The 22,586-nt window shown below is 36.3% G+C and overlaps 1 protein-coding gene across 1 annotated transcript in view; it reads right to left on the reverse strand.

Annotated features, from left to right (window-relative positions):
- The window catches only part of MIB1 (MIB E3 ubiquitin protein ligase 1), a 122,697-nt gene that overhangs the window by 51,145 nt on the left and 48,966 nt on the right, over window positions 1–22,586 (reverse strand). The window contains exons 9-11 of the mRNA XM_047086931.1: window positions 22,063–22,196; window positions 18,514–18,621; window positions 1,963–2,160 (exon numbers count right to left, since the gene is read on the reverse strand). Of these exons, the coding sequence (XP_046942887.1) occupies window positions 1,963–2,160; window positions 18,514–18,621; window positions 22,063–22,196 (440 nt within the window). The remainder of the gene's footprint in view (window positions 1–1,962; window positions 2,161–18,513; window positions 18,622–22,062; window positions 22,197–22,586) is intronic.

Genomic DNA, 22,586 nt, shown 5'->3' on the forward strand with positions numbered 1-22,586 from the left:
ATTTCAAAACAAACTTACACCAGTCTTTGGGCCCTATAGAAATGAATTAAAAATCAGTAGTTCTCGATCTTGGCTGCACATTTAGAATCTATAGGGGAGCTCTTAAAAAGATACCAGGCTGTTCTCCAGACCAACTAAACCAGAATTTCTGGGAGTGAGACCCAAGCATTAGTAGTTTTTCAGAGCTCCCCAGCTGTATATATTGTGTAGCCATGGGTGAAAATCATTAATCTAAATGTTTGCAAGGGGCAGAAAAGCAGTTAGTTAATGAAAATAGAAACAAATGTAAAAGAAAATTTAGCAGTCTCAGTCTTCCTCTTTTTTTCAAGCTACTTTTTTCATTAATCAACTTACTTAGCAGTAAGTTATTATTCATTTTCAGTTATCTGCATAAATGGGTAATTTAGACCGCATTCATCTCATAGTTCCATAAATGTTAAGTCATACCTATGGCATGTCCCACAGTTGCTACATCCAGCCTGCCACTTGTTTTTGTCAATAGTTTTATTGGAACACGGCCACACACAGTCATTTATGTATTATCAATGGCTGCTTTCACGCTATAATTGGAGCACTGGATAGTCATTATAGAAACTATATGAAAGCCTAAATTATCATCTGGCCCTTTATAGAAAAAGTTGGCCGGGGCGCCTGGGTGGCGCAGTCGGTTAAGCGTCCGACTTCAGCCAGGTCACGATCTCGCGGTCCGGGAGTTCGAGCCCCGCATCAGGCTCTGGGCTGATGGCTCGGAGCCTGGAGCCTGTTTCCGATTCTGTGTCTCCCTCTCTCTCTGCCCCTCCCCCGTTCATGCTCTGTCTCTCTCTGTCCCAAAAATAAATAAACGTTGAAAAAAAAAATTAAAAAAAAAAAAAAAAAAAAGAAAAAGTTGGCCAATCCCAGACATATACTCATGTACCCTCATAACAGATTCCTAACCCAAGTTCAATCCAACCGTCTACTTTCTGTCCTCCGATGCAGTGGCACTAAAAATTCATACTCTTCAACTTCAGCTGGCTCTTCACATGGTTGGAATAAGCTTCTACAGGCCCTGCTATGTCATACCTTCTGGTCCCCACAGTAGCTATTCCAAATATTCTATCACTCTTCTCAATTACCTTTTCTATACCTACTACTGGCCATTCACTCTCAACAGATGACTTTGCCTCCCATTTCAGACCAAATAAAATCAATAGGTATAAATTATCTCTCCTTCAACAGATTAACACTCTCTACTTCCTCCATCCTCCAATTCTGCCATCCACTTAGAGGGTCTAAGTTCCAAACCCTGTCAGTTCCAAAATGCTGTGCCTCAGATATATCAGTCTCTGATAACCATCTAGCTGAACAAAATCTCCAATTCTTTCAGTTCTCAAACTTCCAGTCCCATTACTCCTGTTTTTCCTCTTCATTACTTCTCTGACACTTATCCAATCTAATCCATCTGGTTGCTAAAACTGTGGAAGGAATCATCTCTTAGGTGATTCTTGCCTCAAAAATTAGGTCCTACTGTAAATTAACCCTAAAACCCTGTATATTTTCAAAAACAGAAAATCTTCCTGAACTAATGACTAGACTAAGACTCTAAGATAAATTAAGATACAATTAAAATAATTCAGATGGTTATAAAGCATCATGAAATGTAGCCTATTACACTTCCTTAAGCTGCAGAAGCTCATTGTTATGATCAATAAAATTAAATCAATTCATAAGCTGATATATTTGCAAGAAGTCCCCATCCTCACCTTCCAATATAAAATTAATCTACAGACACTTTCTTTAAAAAGGCTTTTCTAAGAAGGAATAGCTGCCAATTTTATCATATTCTATGCCTTTGGGATCATTTCCTATGACCGAACATACACAATGAACTGGTAACAAAGGAATGCTTACCAGAGAACTTAGTACTTCGCTTTAACAGAATCCTAGCAATGCCTGCAGAATATTCTTCATGAAAGACTTTACCTGGAGACTAGGATGACAGCCGAAGTCCAATAAAGTCTTCACAACCTGAAGATGGCCCTTATTAACAGCAATATGAAGTGGTGTCTGTCGGCGCTTGTTGCGAGCATTCAAATCAGCACTGCCCCGGTGCAGTACTTCTATAACAGCACCTTCATCTCCAAAAGCTGCGTGGTGAACAGCTCGATCTCCATCTTTATCCTAAACATCATCATTGAAATCTGAATTAGTGAGTGAATTATTTTAGAAATAAAAATAATACCTGAAGCTATAGTAATTCATCAAGAACCAGATTAATGTGAGAAAAGGTTACAAAGAACAGAGCCAACAAAATAACTAGCAAGTCACTTGAACAGTGATTAACTCCAAACAGAAATGATGAACCTGGATCAATACACTATTTCACATATATAATGGACCAATACTTTTATCAGAAGTTAACAGTGATGATGGTAAGCCAACATTAGGAAAATGTTAAATGATGAGACAACCATTTATAAACGTTTTTTCCATTCAAAAAATTTTACAAAGGCTTTTTAATGACATAAAAATTATATAAATATTAGTTGAGCAATTTAAAAAAGACAGGATGCCAAATTGAGATCTCAATTAACTTTGAGAGAAATATATCAATATATCAACACTGGTTATCTCTGGCTAGTGAGGATACATTCTTCTGTATATTCAAGAACAGAAAAAATTTAAGTACTACCTGAAAAGATAAAAAAATGACACACAAATCAGCATAACTTGACATATCCAAAACCCAAAATTATTTCAGAAAAATCCAGGAGGTATGCCTTACCTTTTTTTAAGCTCATTTATTTATTTGGCGGGGGTGGGGTGGGGAGGTATGCACAAGCAGAGTAGGGGCAGAGAGAGAAGGAGGGAGAGAACCCCAAGCAAGCTCTGCTAAATCAGCACAGAGTCCCACGTGGGGCCCAATCTCATGAATGGCGAGATCATGACCTGAGCCAAAATCAAGAGTTGATGCTTAACTGACTGAGCCACCCAGGTACCCCTAAAGTCTTACCTTTTATAACAGGCATATTTCCGGAGATGAGAGGCAGAGAAAGACCCAATTACTTATTTTTTCAAATATAAGAAACAACTTTTTAAAGAGGAAAAAAATGTCCATACTGTACCATGAAGATAATATACATAGTCTACACTAAAAAAGAAGTCCCATCACTTTGCTCGATCCAGATGGAGATATGTATTATAAGGATACTATCTTTATTTCAGACATCTCAAATTCTGACACTCAGAAGTAAGCACACTCTGAGACTTTCTCCAGAGCAATGATTCCCAACCCACAGTCCTTCCCTCTCATGGAGTCCAGTTTTAGCAAGTGGTTTGAAAATCCATATGGTACTCAGCATTATTTGAACTACTTTTCACAGATTTAAATTAAAAACAAAACAACAGGGGCGCCTGGGTGGGTCAGTCGGTTGGGCGGCCGACTTCAGCTCAGGTCATGATCTCACGGTCCGTGAGTTCGAGCCCTGTGTCGGGCTCTGTGCTGACAGCTCAGAGCCTGGAGCCTGTTTCAGATTCTGTGTCTCCCTCTCTCTGACCCTCCCCCGTTCATGCTCTGTCTCTCTCTGTCTCAAAAATAAACGTTAAAAAAAAAAATTAAAAAAATAAATAAAAATTAAAAACAAAAAAACAAAAAAACAAAAAAAAACAACAGTTCAAAACAGTTGCTGAATTCAAAATAGTTTTTAGCCTCTTCCTTCCCTGTAATTTGTTTAGATTTATTTTTTGTTATAATTTTTAAGGCAATCTAAGTGGTTCTTCTGTTAAAAATAACATCAATCCACTAACACTCGCCAAATAAAAACAGGAACTATTTATGAAATGTACCATATGTTTATGATTGTTAGAAAGCTGTTACTGAAACACTGTTATGCAGGTCCTGTCAACAATTTATTTACACAAAAAAAAACCACTAAAAAATTAAAAACTCTTATATGTCAAAAGGATATAAAAATAAGAGAAACTTCAAGATTCTGGAAAATATATACGGTAGAAAACAATTACTTTGTTTTTCTTCAAAATAAAAAACCTCAGCTACATAAAAACTTGAATAGGTTTTGTTGCTTTCTTCTGAATCCACTTGTAGTATCCAAATACACCTAATAGAAGTTCATTATTATGTCTCCCATCCTGGCACCAAATGAGATGTTGAGGGACAGGATCACAGCTGATCTCAATAAGGCTACCTGAAAGGATTTGTGCAGGGGCCTCAAATTAAACCTGATCTTGGGTCTTTCTACCCTCTTATCCCCCTCTTTCCTCTGAACTTTGCAAAATCTGCTCTCATTCCCTAGGTTAGCTGACAGAACCACAAACCACATGGTCAACAAAATCAGTATGTGTAAGTTATGCTCACCTACTTCCTCTCCCTGAGACACAAAATATACAAACACAAAATTCTATGCTTGTTACTCTTCAATTTACATTCAGATCTCTTCTCTCTTCTCCAGTCCTACCACGAATTAATTTAGGTCTTGATTCTCAGTCACCTAACTTATTGCCACAGCTTACCCTGCCTCCACTTTATTTTACCCCAATCTATTCTGTGCGCTCTCTCGCTCCCTCTCTCTCTCTCTCTCTCACACACACACACACACAAATTCCCTCTATAAAGTATAACATCTATGTTTAAAACTCTAATATAACCCTACTATATAAATAACAAACCTCTTTTAAAACCTATTTCTGTGGACCATATCATATTCATCTGCTGCCATCATTGCTTCACATATAAAACTCTAACTTACCAACTTATTTGACCCCCTATGTTCATATACTTCACCCCAGATATCAATGCGTTGATTCCTCACCTTGTTGGCTTGAGAACAGATACCCTTTACAATTCAGCTCAGACAACCTCTCCCTCCCCTATGAAACATCCCCTCTCACAAAATCTTATTATCACTCTGTAGTATAATTATTTGTTTTCAAGTACATCATTTTTAAAATGTTTATTTTTATTTTTGAGAGAGAGTGAGAGTGCAAGCAAGGGGAGGAACAGAGAGAGAGAGAGAGAGAGAGAGAGAGAGAGAGAATCCCAAAAGGGCTCTGTGCTGCCAGCATAGAGCCTGATGCAGGGCTTGAACCATGAGATCATGATCTGAGCAGAAACCAAGAGTTGGTGCTTAACCAACTGAACCACTTAGGAACCCCTCCAAGTACATTATTCTTATTTGACTGTGAGTTTCTTTTGGGCTACAACTGTATCTTTGTCATCTTTATCCCCAGGATGCACCACAGTACCTACTAGCTAGTAAGAACCAAAATGGGTACAGAGTTGAATCCTTAATATGCCTTAATTACAATCATGGGTTTTTTGGTTTTATTTTTTTCAAGAGACAGAGCATGTGCACACGTGAGGGGTAGGGGCACAGCGAGAGTGGCAGTGGTGGGGGAGAAAGGGAGAGGGCGTAAGAGAGAGATCCTAAGCAGGCTCCAAGCTCAGCATGGAGCCTGATGCGGGGCTTAATCTCACAAACATGAGATCATGACCTGAGCCAAAATCAAGAGTTGGACACTTAATTGACTGACCCACCAAGGCATCCCTACAATCATGGTTTGTTTGTTTTTTTTTAAGTTCATTTATTCATTTCGAGAGAGAGCAAGCATGAGCAGGGGATGGGCAAAGAGAGAAAGAATCCTAAGCAGGCTTTGTACTGTCAGGGCAGAGCCCAATGTGGGGCTTGAACCCACAAACTGTGAGAGCATGACCTAAGCTGAAACCAAGAGTCAGATGCTTAACCAACTGAGCCACACAGGTGCCCCTACAATCATGTTTTTTAAATGATTTTTTTTTACTGTAAAATACAAGTAACATAAAATTTATCATCTTAACCATCTCTAAGTGTAAAATTCAGTGATATTAAACATATTCATATTGTTATGCACCCATCACCACCATCCATCTCCAGAACTCATCTTGTAAAACTAAAACTATACCTTTTACACAATAATTCTCCATTGTCCCTCTTCCCAACCCCTGGAAACCATTATTCTACTTTCTGTCTCTATGATTTTTGACTAGTCCAGGTACTTCACATAAATGGAAGCATACAGTATTTGTATTTTGCAATTGTCTTATTTCATTTAGCATCATGTCCTCAAGGTTCATCCACATTGTAGCATGAGGCAAAATTACCTTTCTTTTTAAGTAAATAATACTCCATTGTATGTATATACCACATTTTGTTTAGCCATTCATAAATCAAGAATACTTAGGTTGCTTCCAATTTTTAGCTACTTTGAATAATGATATGAACACTGTTCTTTCAATTCTTGTGGGTATATACCCAGAGATGGAATTGTTGGATCATACGGTAATTCTATTTTTAACAAATCACCATACTGTTTTCCACAGCAGCCATACAATTTTACATCCTCACCAACCTCCCCAAAGGGTTCCAATTTCTCCACATCCTCACATATTTTCTGTTTGGCTTTTTTTCCTTTTTTTTTTTTTTTTTTTTATAGTAGCCATCTGACTAGCTAGCTGTGAGGTGGTATCTCATTATGCTTTTGATTTACATTTCCCTAATGATTCGTGATGTTTAGCATCTTTTCAGGTGCTTATGAGCCATCCATATATATTATTTGGAAAATGTCTATTCAAGTCCTTTGCCCAGTTTTGAATCAGGTTTTGTTATTGTTGTTAAGTTTTAAGTATTTTCCATATCCTGGACATCGACCCGTTATCAGACATACAATTTGCCAGTATTGTCCCATATTCTGTAGGTTGCCTTTTCATGGTTGATAGTGTCCTTTGGTGCACAGAATTTTTCAATTTTCATGGAAGTCCAATTTGCCTATTTCTTCTTTTGCTGCATGTGCCAACAAATCACTGCCAAACCCAATGTTGTGAGCTTTGCCCAATGTTTTCTTCTAAGAGTTTTATACTTTTAGCTTTTGCATTTAAGTCTTTGACCTACTGAGTTAATTTCTGTAGATGATTTGAGGTAAGGGTCCACCTTCATTCTTTTGTACATAGATATCCTGTTTTCCCAGCACCATCTATTGAAAAGACTGTCCTTTCCTCACTGAATACTCTTGGCGCCCTTGTCAAAAATTATTTGACCATGTATGCAAGGATTAATGGACTCTTTATTCTGTTCCACTGAGTTATAGATCTGTCTTTATGCCAGTACCAAACTGTTTTGAGTATTGTACCTTTGCAGTAAATTTTGAAATCAGGAAGAATGAGTCTCCCAGATTTTTTATTCCTTTTCAAGATGGTTTTGGCTATCTCAGGGTATCTTGAGATGACATACTGAACTATAGAATGGATTTTTCCATTTCTGGAAAAAAAAATCACTAATATTTTGACAAGGTTTGCATTGAACATGTGGATTAGTTTGGACAGTACTGACATCATTATATAAATTCTTCCAATCCATGAACATGAAATAGGTTTCTATTTGCATATGTCTTCTATAATTTCTTTCAGCAGTATTTTGTAGTTTTCATTGTACAAGTCTTTCACCTCTTTGGTTAAATTAACTCCTAATTATTTTTGTTGCTATTGTAAATGGAGTTGTTTTCTTAATATCCCCTACTGATTGTTGATGGTTAGTGTACAGAAATACAGCTAGCTTTTGTACATTGACTTTGTATCCTGACACTTTGCTGAATATCTTAATTAGTTCTAAAAGTTTTTTGTGTGGAACTTTAGGGTTTTCTAGATAAAAGGATCACATAATCTGCAGAGATAATTTTACTTCTTCCTTTCCAAGGTCGATGCCTTTTATTTCTTTTTCATGCCTAATTACTCTGGCTAGGACTTCCAGTACCATGTTGAATGTGAGTGGAAAAGTGAGTATCCTTACCTTTTTCCTGATCCCAGAGGACAAATTTTCAGTTTTTCATATATGGTTTTTATTATGTCAAGGTTGTTTCCTTCCATTCCTAGTTTGCTGGGGGTTTTTTAATCATACAAGGGTACTGAATTTAATCAAATGCTTCTACATCAATTGAGACGGTCACATGGTTGTCTCCCTTCATTCTGTTAATGTGATGCTATCACACTGATCGATTTTTGTATGCTAAACTTTCCTTTAGTCCAAGAATAAATCCCACTTGGTCATGGTGTATAATCCTTTTAATATGCTGAATTTGGTTTGTTAGTATTTTGTTGAGGAACTTTATATCATTCTTCACAAGGGATATTGGTTTGTAGTTTTCTTATAGTAACTTTGTCTGGCTATGACATCAGGGTAAAGCAGGCTTCACAGAATGAGTTAGGAAGTGTTCTCTCCTCTGACATTTTTGAAAAATCTGAGAACAACTGGTATGAGCTCTTTAAATGTTTGGTAGAGTTCATCAGTGAATCAATCAGTTCCAGGGCTTTTCTTTGTCAGGGTATTTTTTTATTTTTTTTAAAAATTTTTTTTTTCAACGTTTATTTATTTTTGGGACAGAGAGAGAGACAGAGCATGAACGGGGGAGGGCCAGAGGGAGAGGGAGACACAGAATGGGAAACAGGCTACAGGCTCTGAGCCATCAGCCCAGAGCCCGACGCGGGGCTCGAACTCACGGACCGCGAGATCGTGACCTGGCTGAAGTCGGACGCTTAACCGACTGCGCCACCCAGGTGCCCCATGTCAGGGTATTTTTTTAAATTACTGATTCAATCTTCTTACTAGCTATAGGTCTATTCAGATTTCCTGTATCTTCATGATTCAGTCTTAGGTTTTGTGTTTCTAGGTATTTGTCCAGTTCATCTAGGTTATCCCATTTGTTGGCATACAACTCTTTAAAGTACTCACTTATACACCTTTCCATTTCTTTGGAATGGTAATGTCCCCACTTTCATTTCTTATTTTAGTACTCAGAGTCTTTTTTTAATGTTTATTTATTTTTGTTTACTATTTTGTTATTATTACTGTTTATTTATTAATGTTTATTTTAAGAGTGCATACACAAGCAGGGGAGGAGCAGAGAGAGAGAGGCAGAAAGAGTATCCCAAGCAGGTTCCACGCTGTGGAGCTCAATCTCACAACCCTGAGATCATGACCTGAGCTGAAATCAAGAGTCGGACACTTAACAGACTGAACTACCCAGGCTCCCTGAAAATTTTTTTTTTTTTTACTGTTTATTTATTTTTGAGAGAGAGACAAAGCCTTAGTTGGGAAGGAGCAGAGAAAGAGGGAGACACAGAATCTGAAGCAGGCTCCAGGCTCTGAGCTGTCAGCATAGAGCCCAACGTGGGGCTCAAACCCACAAACTGCAAGATCATGACCTGAGCCAAAGTCAGACACTTCAATGACTGAGCCACCCAGGCACCCCTATCTGATCTATCTTTTAAATGTACCCATGTATAGCTATAAACTTCTCTTTCATACTGCTTTCACTACATCTCACAGGTTTTAGTTATGTTCTGCTTTTGTTTTCATTCATCTCTAAGTATTGTCTTATTTCCCTTGCAATTTCTTTGATCCATTCATTGCTTAATTTTAATTTCCACAAATTTGTGAATTTTCCAGTTTTTCCTCTGTTATTGATTTGAAACTTCATCACATTGTGGTCAGAGAAGATACTCTGTAAGACATCTACCTTTTTAAATCTACTGAGCCTTAATATGCAACTTAACGTATGGTCTGTCCTGAAGAACGTACAAGGTGCACTTGAAAAGAATGTGCACGCTGTTGTTAGGTGGAGTGTTCCATAGATGTCTATTAGCTCTATTTGGCTTTATTGTGTTGTTCTATCCATTACTGAGAGTAGGATACTGAAGTCTCAAGGTACTATTGTAAAAATGTTTATTTCTCCCGTCACTTCTGTCAATTTTTTTCATCTATTTGTTTGGTCTATTATTAAGTATATAAATATTTATAATTGTCATATCTTCTTGCTGTATTGAACTTTTTAAAAATAGGGGCGCCTGGGTGGCGCAGTCGGTTAAGCGTCCGACTTCAGCCAGGTCACGATCTCGCGGTCCGTGAGTTCGAGCCCCGCGTCAGGCTCTGGGCTGATGGCTCAGAGCCTGGAGCCTGTTTCTGATTCTGTGTCTCCCTCTCTCTCTGCCCCTCCCCCGTTCATGCTCTGTCTCTCTCTGTCCCAAAAAAAAAAAAAAAAAAAAAAAAAAAAAAACGTTGAAAAAAAAAATAATGCCCATCTCTGTCTTTTATAACCTTCATGACTTAAATTCTATTCTGTCTAAAATTAGTGGAGCTACTCCTGCTCTCTTTTGGTTACTATTTGCATTAATATCTTTCTCCATCCTTTCACTTTAAACTTAAGTATCTATGCACCTAAACTGAGTCTCTTATACAGAGAATATATTACATCATTTTTAATCCATTCTGCCAGTCTCTGTCTTTTATACTTTAATCCACCTACATTTGAAGTAATTATTGATAAGGAATAACTTACTGTTGTCATCTTCCTATATATTTTCTAGATACCATACAGCTTTTGTTGCCTCATTTTCCAAATTAATGTCCTCTTTTATATTTAATTGTTATTTTGAAGTGAAACATTTTAATTCCCTTCTCATTTCCTTTCATGTATATTCTATATCTATTTTCTTCAGTCACCATGGGGGTTATATTTAACTTCCTAAAGTTATAATACTAATTTCAAATTTATACCAGCCTAACTTCAATAACCTACAAAAACTCATTAACAGGTCCATTCACAACACTTTCAGTTACTGTCACCACAAAATTAAAACTTTGTACATTGTGTGCCCAAAAATATAATTTTTTTAAATCCATCAGTTCTTAAATTATGCAGAAAACAAAATGTAGATTTACAAACCAAAATTACAATAATACTAGATTTTAGACTAATAATTTTTTCATGTATTAGTCTCTTAAACCATGTGGGAAACAAAAGAAAGAATTATAGACAATATATTGTTAAAATAATGCTATCTTTTATAAATGCCTACATATTTTACCTTTACAGTGATTTTATTTCTTCTTATGGCTTCAAGTTACTACCTAAAACAACTCATTTCACCCTGCAGGACTCCTTTTGGGATTTCTTGCAAGGCAGGCATAGTGGTAACAAACTCCCTCAGTTTTAGGGAATGTCTTAATTTCTCTGCCATTTTTGAAGGAGAGTTTTACCAGACACAGGATTTTTGGTTGACAGTGTGTGTGTGTGTGTGTGTGTGTGTGTGTGTGTGTGTGTGTTCTTTTTAGCACCTTGAATACATCAGTCCACTATCTTCTGGACTCCAAAGTTTCTGATGAGAAATCTGAAAAATCTTATGAGGATTCCTTATAAGTGACAAGTCACCTCTGTTGCTGCTTTCAAGATTCTTTGGCCTTGGCTCTTGAAGTTTGATGATATTGTGTGTGTCTCAGCATAGGTCTCTTTGAGTTCATCCTACTTGGAATTCACTGTGCTTCTTGGATGTTTGTAATCAGGTCTTTCTTCAAATTTGGGAAGTTTTGGGCCACAGTTTCTTCAAATAATCTCTCTGCTCTTCCTTCCCTCCCCCCCCTTCCCCCCCCCCCCCCCGCCAATCTCTTCTCCTCAAACTCCCACAGTGCATATCATGGTCCACCTGATAGTGTCCCACAGGTCCCTAAGGCTCTGTTCATTTTTTCTTCAATCTTTTTTCCTTCTACTCCTCAGACTCCATAATTTTCATTGTCTTATCTTCCAGTTCACTGGGTCTTTCTTCTGTCTGGTTAAATCTGTCTTTGTATATCTCCATGAATTTTTTCACTTCAGTTATCGTACTTTTCAACTTTAGAATTTCTTCTTGATTTCTTTTTAGTTTATCTTTGTGTTCACTGTTATTTCCATTTTGTTCATACATCATTTTCTTGACTTTCTTCTCATCTTCAGTTAGTTCTTGGAGCATCTTTAAGATAACTGTTTTAGAGTCTTTGTCTAGTAAGCCTATATCTGGTTTTATCGCAAGCAGTTTCTGTTGCCTTATTTTTCTTCCTTTAAATGGATCATACTTTCCTATTTCTTTGTATGCCTTGTGATTTTTTTTGTTGAAATCTGGACATTTGATTCTAATAACACGGTAACTCTTAAAATCAGATGCTTCCCCTTTTGCAGGGTTTTCTGGGTTTTTTTTTCCTGTTTTGTTTTTAATTGTTTTAGGCTTTCTTTGTGCTTATAGCCTAAGGTGTAAAAAGGTCTTTTCTGAACCTGCACCTTTCCTTGGGCATGTGCAGTGACCTTCTAGTTTCTCACAGTAGTTGCTTTTGGATGTCCTAGTCTTTAATGCCAGGCTCCCAGAAGGAGAAAAAGAAAAAAAGGGGGGGCGGGGGGAAGAGGGGGAGGGTGTACCAATCTTCAAATCTTCTGGAAGTCACTTCAGCGAAGGGGGAATGGCTTACAACAATGGGAGGGTACAACAACGGCGGCCCACCTCTGTGTCTCCACCTCCATGATCAGAAGCAGCAATCAGTGATCAGAACACAGATCCTGATGTTTGTAGAAAAGAGTCCTTGTTGCCCACCCTGGCTCCTGCAAGCTGATCTAGGAACATAAACACGGCTGCCTGCCACTGGGCTAAAGGTTGGCATATAGGTAGTTCCTGCTGAATTAAGAGCTAAAATTGACAACACTGACCACAATTAACCTCCAACCCTTCCCCTGGAAGTAGCAAGACTTCAACAGAATCCAGAGTTCTAAAATAGTTATATCAGAAAGAATTCTACAAGTACTGTTGTTATCTAGGTGGGGCGATGAATTTCTACTACTTCCTACATCACTATATTCCCAGAATCCTCTCAGTAACTACCATGATTTTTAACATCAATGGAATTAAACATTTCCTGAATATACTGACACTTTCAGTAAATTAAACTATTTTATTATCCCCAGATATAATTAGTAGTATTTTACTTCATCTTTTTTTCCTAAAACTCATTCAATTCATCAAGATGCTGGTATTCTGATCATGCTAAAACTTCAACACAATTGTTTGGAAGTGGTGTATTCTGGTTGATTCATTCAGTGAGTATTTAATGGGTTCCTACTACAAGCTCAGTATTGTTCTGGATAGTGGTGATACAACAATGGACAAAATAAAGTTCCTACCCTCATAGAGTTTACATTCTAGTGGGGGAGATAGAATATTATCAACAAAATAAGTAAATAAAATGTAAATTTTAGGTAGTAAAAGGGCCATAGGGAAAATACTGGAGGGAAGAAGGATTAGATGACCAAGGGATGGCCTCCCAGCCAAAGAATAGCTGAAGACGTGAGAGAGAGAAAGCTATGGGGATATTTGGGGGAAGAAGTGTGAAGACTAGGATGGTAACAGCAGAAAGGATAAAAAAATGTTCAAATTCTGGATATATTTTGAAGAGCCAACAGGATTTACTGATGGTAATTACTCATTACCAGATAAGTAATATGAAAAAACAAAAGAGAAATCAGCGAGGATTCTTAAAACTCAACCTGAGCAACTAAAAGAATTTACAGATAAGGGAAGGCTAAAACTCTAGTGTGTCCCCTTGTAAAGCTTGACCTTTTTGTTTGGGCAATCTCAGATTTTAGCCTGCCTTCCTGTAAAAGCCAACTTAAAGACTGTTTTCTAAGTCTCACAAATCTAATCTTTTGTTGACATGCCACATTTTTAATAGTACCAGTTTTGGGGGTGTAGTGTGGAATAAGGAGGTAGGGAAGCCTCCATTCATAATCTAAATCAACATGGATCCTTCAGGAACTATGTATACCAATTCCTAGAGCCACTTTGAAGATTATTATCCTGAGCCCTAACTTGTTTTTAAGAAAAGAATTTCCTTAAACTGCCCAGTCTTGAAGCCCACTTGCCCTTTCCTTCTCAGTTTTACATTTACATAAACTGTTACTACAGTTTTGGGTTTTTTTTAACTTATTTACTTATTTTGAGAGAGAGAAAGGGCATGCACATGCGTGGGGGAGGAGCAGAAAGACAGGGAGAGAGAGAATCCCAAGCAGGATCCACAGTGTCAGCACTAAGCCCAAGGCAGGGCTTGATCCCACAAACCATGAGATCATGGTTCAAAACGATCTGAAACTGAGCCAAAATCAAGAGTCGGACACTTAACTGACTGAGCCACCCAGGTGCCCCTACAGTTTTGTTTTCATTACTAGACAAGCAGAACCTACAGTTTTGTTTTCATTACTAGACAAGCAGAATCGGACCTTCTGCCAGTTGGAAAGAAACAGTCAAACAAAGGCAATAATAACATCATAAATTCCTTTGGTGGTGTTGTATACTATAAATAGTATCTTAATTATTTCCCTTACTCCACACCCCAACCCTTTAAGTTATTATCATAGATAAGGAAACTGAAGCTTATACCAGTTAAAGTTTTTGCCCAATATCTCTTTAGACAGCAACAATACCATTAAAACTTGGGTTTCCTGATAAAATTTAGTATTGTTCTTCTTCAGAATAGTTTTCATTAATCTTAAATAATAAAACCACCCCAAGTTTCCTGACAACTGCAGTATATATTTGTACTGTATTTGAAAACTAATTGTAAATGACACACTTTTTAGAACTGGTCTTCCATTCAATCCTTCACACCTTTAATATTATACTTCATCAGTGGAAAAAAAATACTTAGTCCCTGCAGGATCCAAAATTAGCTCACTTATAAAAACATACCTAAGATTTCACAGTCCTCAGTGCCTTTACCTATACATTAAGGAGGTAACAGAATGTAATCCTACTGTACTTAGTAGGTTATGACCTACATGGAGACAACTTTTCAAAATAGCTGAGTTTTCCCTAAGAAAAAGAAATAGGAAAAAAATATAATCTTATCACATATCAGAAAGGTACAATATATATGAAATAATTAAGTGGTTACTTTTTCAAATTTTTATTTAAATTCTGGTTTGTTAACATATGGTGTAACATTGGCTTCAGGAGTATAATTTAGTGTAATGATAGCTTAAATCAACTGAAAAACAAAAATGCAACAGTCATCTATACTAGGGACTAGCAAACTTTTCTGTAAAGGCCCAGAAAGTATTTTAGATTTTACAAACAACATAGTATCTTGTCACAACTATTCAACTCTGCAGTTGCAATATGAAAGCAGCCATGCACAATAAATGAATGAATGAATGAATGTGCTGTGTTCCAGTAATACTTAACAACATAAATGGAGGGCTGGATTTGGCCTGCAGGCTATAGTTTGCAACCCACTCACTTCCTAATACACATGAAAAAAATGAAAGGTTACAGAATGAGATGACTAAAGAACAAAATATATTACTCTCTTTATTCTTCAGCTAACCTCAAAAGTTTTAATAAAATTAGTTTTTTAAAAACATTGTGGGCTCAGTCGATTAAGCATCCAACTTTGGTTCAGGTCATGATTTCATGGTTCATGAGTTTGAGCCCCGTATCGGGCTCTGTGCTGACAGCTCAGAGCCTGGAGCCTGCTTCGGATTCTGTGTCTGCCTCTCTCTCTCTCTGCCCTCCCCCACTCACACTCTCTCAAAAATAAAATGAACATTGAAAAAATAAAAATAAAAAATACTGTTAATTATTATTGCTTTTACACTTAGAAAGGTATAATGAAGTTTAAAGCACTTATCTTTTAGGATACATACCAAAATATTTACAGATAAAATAATATATCTAGATCTGCTTCAGTATAATTCAGTAGAGGGAGCAGAGCGGGAACAGGGTACAGATAAATCAAAACTGGCCGTGAAAAATAACTGAAGTGAGGTAATGGGAACACAGGATTCATTATACTATTCTTTTACAAATATCTAAAATTTCCAATAAAAAAAAGTTAATAATGACAAATGATGAACCACAAATTTAAGTGCATTTGTAAAATTAACTATTTTCTCCATCTTTTAAACCAGGGTTTGTCGGGGCGCCTGGGTGGCGCAGTCGGTTAAGCGTCCGACTTCAGCCAGGTCACGATCTCGCGGTCCGGGAGTTCGAGCCCCGCGTCAGGCTCTGGGCTGATGGCTCAGAGCCTGGAGCCTGCTTCCAATTCTGTGTCTCCCTCTCTCTCTGCCCCTCCCCCATTCGTGCTCTGTCTCTCTCTGTCCCAAAAATAAATAAACGTTGAAAAAAAAAAATTAAAAAAAAAAAAAAAAAAACACCAGGGTTTGTCAATTTTGGACCTATTTACCTTTTGGGCCAGATAGTTCTTTGTTATGGGAGCTGTCCTATGTGCTATGGGATATTCAGTAGCATCCTTAGTTTCTACCCACTAGATGCCAGTAGTACCCAAACCACCACACCTCCTACCAGTTATGACAATCAAAAATGGTTCCAGACATTTCCAAATGTCCCCCATAGGACAAAAATGCCCCCACTTGAAAACCATTGTTCTAAAAAAAAAAAAAAAAATTACACTGCTGCTTCTAATAGAGTCTTAAATTCTAGAAAAATGAGACTTTGAGGATGTTTTGTTTTAGTCTTAGGCGATGAATTGGCATTTATATTTTAACCCAATTTTTAAATTTGGTTTTTGTTTGCAATTGGTAAACTGTTATTAATTCACCTTCCTCACACTATTTTATAGAAATACATATAGAAATAATTTATAGAATTACATCTGCCTGCAATGGTTTTTAAAACAGAAAATGCACAAAATGGAAATCCAAATGAGGACGTATGGTTGAAGTCCAGATGTATCCCACTAATCTGGTGACATAGTTTTCAAACTCTCAAAGAAATTATTTGTAAACACTTAGCTTACTGAGCCACACTCCAATCTCATCAGGTTTAAGTATCAACTAACCATTTGTTGTATATTTGAGTTCAATAGAGGAACAGTGCCAACTTTGTTCCCAGTCCCACAACTGCACTCCCATTGTACACAACACCTAATGTGAACAAGAAGTCTTTAGAAACACAAATGGCTAGATAGTCCCGCGTTGTCAGGTGTATTAACTAAATTCTGAATCAGAAAGCACACTTTATAAAAAACGAGGCAAAAAAATTTGGTTTGGGGCCTCTTGCCTTATTAGCTATAATCAGAAAGGCCTTGGTTTCTTAGTAGTTGTTGCTACTGTAGTTTCTAGATTCATTAAATTAAAAAATGGGATACTGAACTCAGAGAATTTCATTCTATCTCTCCAAGCCATGACACAATAAAGTAACTGTCTCCCATTTACAAAACACTAAATTTAAATTGTCTTTCTTTCATTACCAAAAAAAACCCCCTGTGATACTGTGTTCCTAAATTCACAACTAAGAAAGAAGTGACTTAAAAATTGCTACTGTAAAAGCAAAATCAAATCATATAATCTCATTCATAAAAACATGACAATAATGAAACTATCATATAGTTCATAAACATCTACATGCCAATTTAAAATTCAAGGGGCACCTGGGTGGCTCAGTCAGTTGAGCGAACGACTCATGATCTCGCGGTCCGTGAGTTCGAGCCCCATGTTAGGATCTGTGCTGACAGCTCAGAGCCTGGAGCCTGTTTCAGATTCTGTGGCTCCCTCTCTCTGACCCTCCCCCATTCATGCTCTGTCTCTCTCTGTCTCAAAAATAAATAAACGTTAAAAAAAATTTTTTTAATAAATAAATAAAATTCAAGTTCTTTTTAGACAACAGAAAATTACAGTATCAAAAATCACTTATTTACAACTACAACACCAATGATTCTTCATAGTTAGCTGTCAACTGTAAAAAAACAGTAGCTGTCAAAATACATTCAATCTGAGAAAAATGCAAAAATAACTTAAGACTTCTCTTTTGAAATATGTGTCTTTAAAATGTTTTAATTAGTAAAAATAGGCTCATCTACTAATTTAGCCCTCAGAAATCCAAGTCCTTATTAAGCTTCCTCAAATGGGAGTATCATTTGGACAAAATTACATCATTCTACCTAGTCTAAATTTGATAGAATTTTACTTATTCCTAAATAATCTTCCACTTGACTAAAACAGATGTGATTTTAACATTTTTTCAATAATGAGGTTATAGTTAACTATAACAAAGGAAGCCATCCTTCACACCATACATAGATTCTCAACTAAAATTCCAATGATAGTAAAAAATATTCATTTCCCTTTTAAAAGAATATACTCCAAATTAATTTAAGCACACACACACACACACACACACACACACACACACACACACAGTGATAAACACGCTGTGTAAAATTTTCAAAGATCCACATTAAAATCAAGAAACAATAAGACTAAACAAGTTCTAAATTACTGATTCCCTTATGAAAGGGAAAACAAAAAGCAAAGAAAGGCCTCTGAGTGTCACAGATCAGTAAAAATCTTGACCTACATGATCTATACATTCCCCTTCCCTCAACTTCCTCAGTATGACTTTTGGATGAATCCAATTCAGCCCCCAGCAGCATGGTGGTCCTACCATAGTAAAGGAAAACTCAATTCCTATCTTCACTTATGGTTATGGCTACAATATTGAAGAATCAAAAGAAAAACAAGAAATGTTTCATGTTATCTCTTGTCAAATTTTTCTTTTCAATCAGAAGAGCCTTAGGTGAAGATTAAACTTTAGGAATGAAAGCAATCCATCTTATAATATAGAAGTATAATTTCTAGGACATTAATTTTTACTTATGTTTCAAACAGTTTAATTACCTCTGCTTCTACATCCACATTTTGCTTCAAAAGTAACTTCAAAATGTCAACATGTCCATTCTGACTAGCAGCTTGCATAGCTGTGTGACCAGCACATTGTCCATTTACCTATACAAAAAAGAAAGGATGAAGGAATGTCACCAAGAGCCAATATATAATGTAGGTTTAAATCTAGCACATTGTAGGATTCTTTGAAAATAATTTAGGTTGGTTTTCCATATATCCTAGCATAGACCACCAGAAACTCTTCTGTAATTTAGAAGTGAGGCAGGCATTTTTTTGTTTGTTTGTTTTAAAGGTTAAAGTTCCACTGTTCAAAGAGCTATGAAAGAACTATTTTAGCCAATCTGAAAAGTTAAAAAAAGAAAGTAAGGGAGGGAGAAATGTCGTTTTAGTTTTGTATATTCACTTCTATTTGAATTAAAAAGCTCAGAGTATGTTTCAATGAAAAAAAAAAACAATGAGGTGAATAAAAACTTTCAGAAAAGATGGCCTACTATATAAATAAATTCAATTTGACAAAGATACTGAATACTAACTGTAAGCAAACTATCATGAGGAATACATAAATGAATTAGCAAGGTAGCCATATACAACTATTATATTATAAAGCAATAATTTCCAATCTTTTCTTCACTTCAGATGTTGAATAAATGCATAATTTCCCAATGACATACCCAAGGCTAAGTACAATTCCTTAATCCCACCCCATCCGCTCCCATCCATAAAACCATAAAAGATGGTTAAAAATGGTAGCCTGGTCACATGTTTATATCACATTTCTCCTCAGACTACACTAAAAAGACAGTAAAATAATTAAAAACACAAAAAGACATAAAGACAAAGAGAAAGGAAGAGCTAACATCAGAAAACAATAAAAAGCAACACATTTTTGAAAGAGAGAAAGCAGACAGAAGTTCTGACTTTACAGACAAAAGAAACACAAAACCTAGGAACTTCAGACAAAGTCAAAGCCTGCAAAAACAAGCACATCACAGGGCTAAGAAGAAAAACCCCAGGCAGATGTCTGATCTGCAATGGCCACACTCCAGACCCTCTCCTCAAACTCAATGACAGAGCATTAGTTGCCATGCAAATAGACCCTAGACAGAAAAATGGTTTCTTCCCTTAAACAACTGAATAGCCATGAAGAACAGACCTCTACATGATAGCATTTAGAGACCCCAAAAGCTCCACATGCATAATCACCATAATGCAAAGTCAGTCACTAAGTTCTATCCAAGCAAAGAGAGCACCAAGTAGCTTAATGTCTTATTCAGAGATGAGTGAACAAGCAAAGATCAGAGATTTGAGCAAGACCTCAAATTTAAAAAAATAACTTAAAAAAACACATCTTTCTCCTATGTTATCATCTCTCAGAAGATGAAATGAATACATACCTGACATAACTAAGTGTCTTGGAAGATTAGTCAATTAGAAGTTTGGAAAAGAATTAACTATAACAATACAGATTACAAACAAATGAAAAAAACTTTATGTGTGAAGTTAAGAGGGACTGACTGGGAAAAACTACAAGTGAACTTTCTGGAATAAAGGAAAAGTCCTAGATCTTATTAGGGGTGTGAATTACATGGATGTTTGCATTTGTCAAAACTTTTCCATGTATTTCACTATATGTAAATTACACCTCAATTTTTTAAATAAAAAAAAATTATGAACATCAAGGAAAGCAAACAATTGTATAGGAAAATACAATCTAGAATCAGTCACAGCTCAGATATGAATGTCATTTAAATAATAACATGCACAGTCGATTTTAATCTTAACAAAGTTACAATACAACCTAACCACATAAAGAAACTGGGAGGAGCGTGTATGTGTGTGAAGGGAATGGGCTGGAAAGAAAGCTGAAACCTCATTTTCACAGTGAAGTATTGAAAGATAACTCCCCAAACATAAAAATCAAGAAAAAACAATAGATGTTACTGGAAGATATGGAGGCAAAATATATGAAGAAAATCAGCTGAAAGACGTGAAAACAGCTGCCCCTAAAGGATGGGAAAACAGAGTTGAGAAGGAAATGATTTTTGTAACAAACCCTGTAGAACTATTTTTTCCCTTTAAATTTTTAGAATGTATATTGTTTTTAAAAAAAAAAAACTAAATTAGTAATTAAATGAAGAAAAAATTAAGTATAATAAAATATAAATCTGCTTGGCTGAATATAAAAAAAATCTATCAAACACAAAAATCATTTGATACTTTAAACTTTGATAATTTACATAATTTTGATAATTTAAATAAATTATTTGTGATATCTGACAATAAAGAAATCACTGTGCTGGGGCGCCTGGGTGGCTCAATCAGTTGAGCATCCAACTTCGGCTCAGGTCATCATTTCGCAGTTCCTGAGTTCAAGCCCTGCATCAGGCTCTGTGCTGGTGGTGTGGAGCCTGCTTGGGATTCTCTCTTTCCCTCTCTCTGCCCCTTCCCCACTTGCGCGTGCACGGCACACGCGCTCTCTCTAGCTCTCTCTTTCTCTAAATAAACTTAAAAAAAAAAAAGGAATCACTGTGTTGTGCTGCTGCAACTGACATCTCCCTAATAAACATGAAATGCCACATGAGCTCCTGGGAATATGATGTTTATATCTTACAATTATAGATCAGATCTTCAAACTGTCTAGCATACTTAAATACAAAGGCAACAAACAGTGTCACAGAACAGTGACAATGACTCAAAGTGCCACTCCAACCACAATCTGGGCCAACATTGAACACTGTATTGGTGCTGACATGGGAGCAATGGCAAAGCCAATGAATGACTAAACTAGAGCCAAAATGGCCCACTTAAAATATGGTTTATGTGAATGGTAAAATACAATAAACTACTAAGATTTACAAAATGTATGACCTCTACTTCATCTGCATTCTAAACTGTAAGTCAATTCTCACAGGAAAAAAGTTTAAATGTTTTGAAAAGAGGGATAGAAAACTGCTTATAAAATTTACTACAATATATTTTAAAAACATGGTAAGATGACATCTCCATGAGAAGAATTCACTGAATTTCCCAAAAGGACACTAACCACTTAAAAACCTAAATGTAAAAATTATCAATTATAGTGGCGCCTGGATGGCTCAGTCGTTTAAGGGTCCGACTTCAGCTCAGGTCATGATCTCATGGTTTGTTGAGTTCAAGCCCCACATCAGGCTCTGTGCTGACAGCTCAGAGCCTGGAGCCTGTTTCAGATTCTGTGTCTCCCTCTCTCTCTGCCCGTCCCCTGCTCCTGCTCTGTCTTTCTCTATCTCTCAAAAATAAATAAATGTTAAAAAAAAATTTTTTTTTAATTATCAATCATAAATTTAGGAGGTCACAATGTTAAAATAAGAAAATGTCAAGATCTTTTAGAAAAGTACACTGAAGAATGATGTCCAGTGTCTTTAAAATACCTCAGAGAAAAAAGGAAGAAGGAATAGATGAAGCGCAGTTGGAAATTAATTGGACTTAAGTGAAATTACTGAACTCTAATGTTCATTATACTATTCTATTTTTGTGTATGCTTCAAACAATTTTTAAAATGCTCACATCCACATCTGGTCTTTTTAGCAAATCTTCCACTTTAGCAACATCTCCATTGGCAGCAGCCTTAACTAATTCTTCATTGAGGTCACCAGATTCTTGGGTTTCAAATAATTTCTTCAAGAGTTGGGAGAGTCTTTCTGTAAAGCATCAAATAAAGCTGCTAACATAGGAGGATCTCAAACCTTAACTACTAACAGACAAGCATTACCCATACATCTAGAACACATACTTTTCCTTTTTTAATATTTCTATCATCAGTGTTATTTTTGTACGCTACTACAGATAGTACCCAGGCAAGTTATAATTACTACCATAGAAAGCTGCATTAAATTCCAACCCATAAGTATTCCCAGCTTTCTCCAATTCATGTATTTCAAGTTATAACTTCAGAAAAAGTAGAGAGTTAGAGACAAGTAACAATTCAAGATTTAGAAGCCATACCAAAGATAATCACAAATAAAAACACTACAATGGGAGTATTATAACAATACAAACTTTCTTTCAGGTTTTAAGCATATCACATCAAT

Source organism: Lynx rufus, unplaced genomic scaffold, assembly GCF_022079265.1.
Source record: "Lynx rufus isolate CCGP_SWC_20201006 ecotype Redwood Valley unplaced genomic scaffold, mLynRuf1.p SCAF_22, whole genome shotgun sequence".
Taxonomy (NCBI): domain Eukaryota; kingdom Metazoa; phylum Chordata; class Mammalia; order Carnivora; family Felidae; genus Lynx; species Lynx rufus.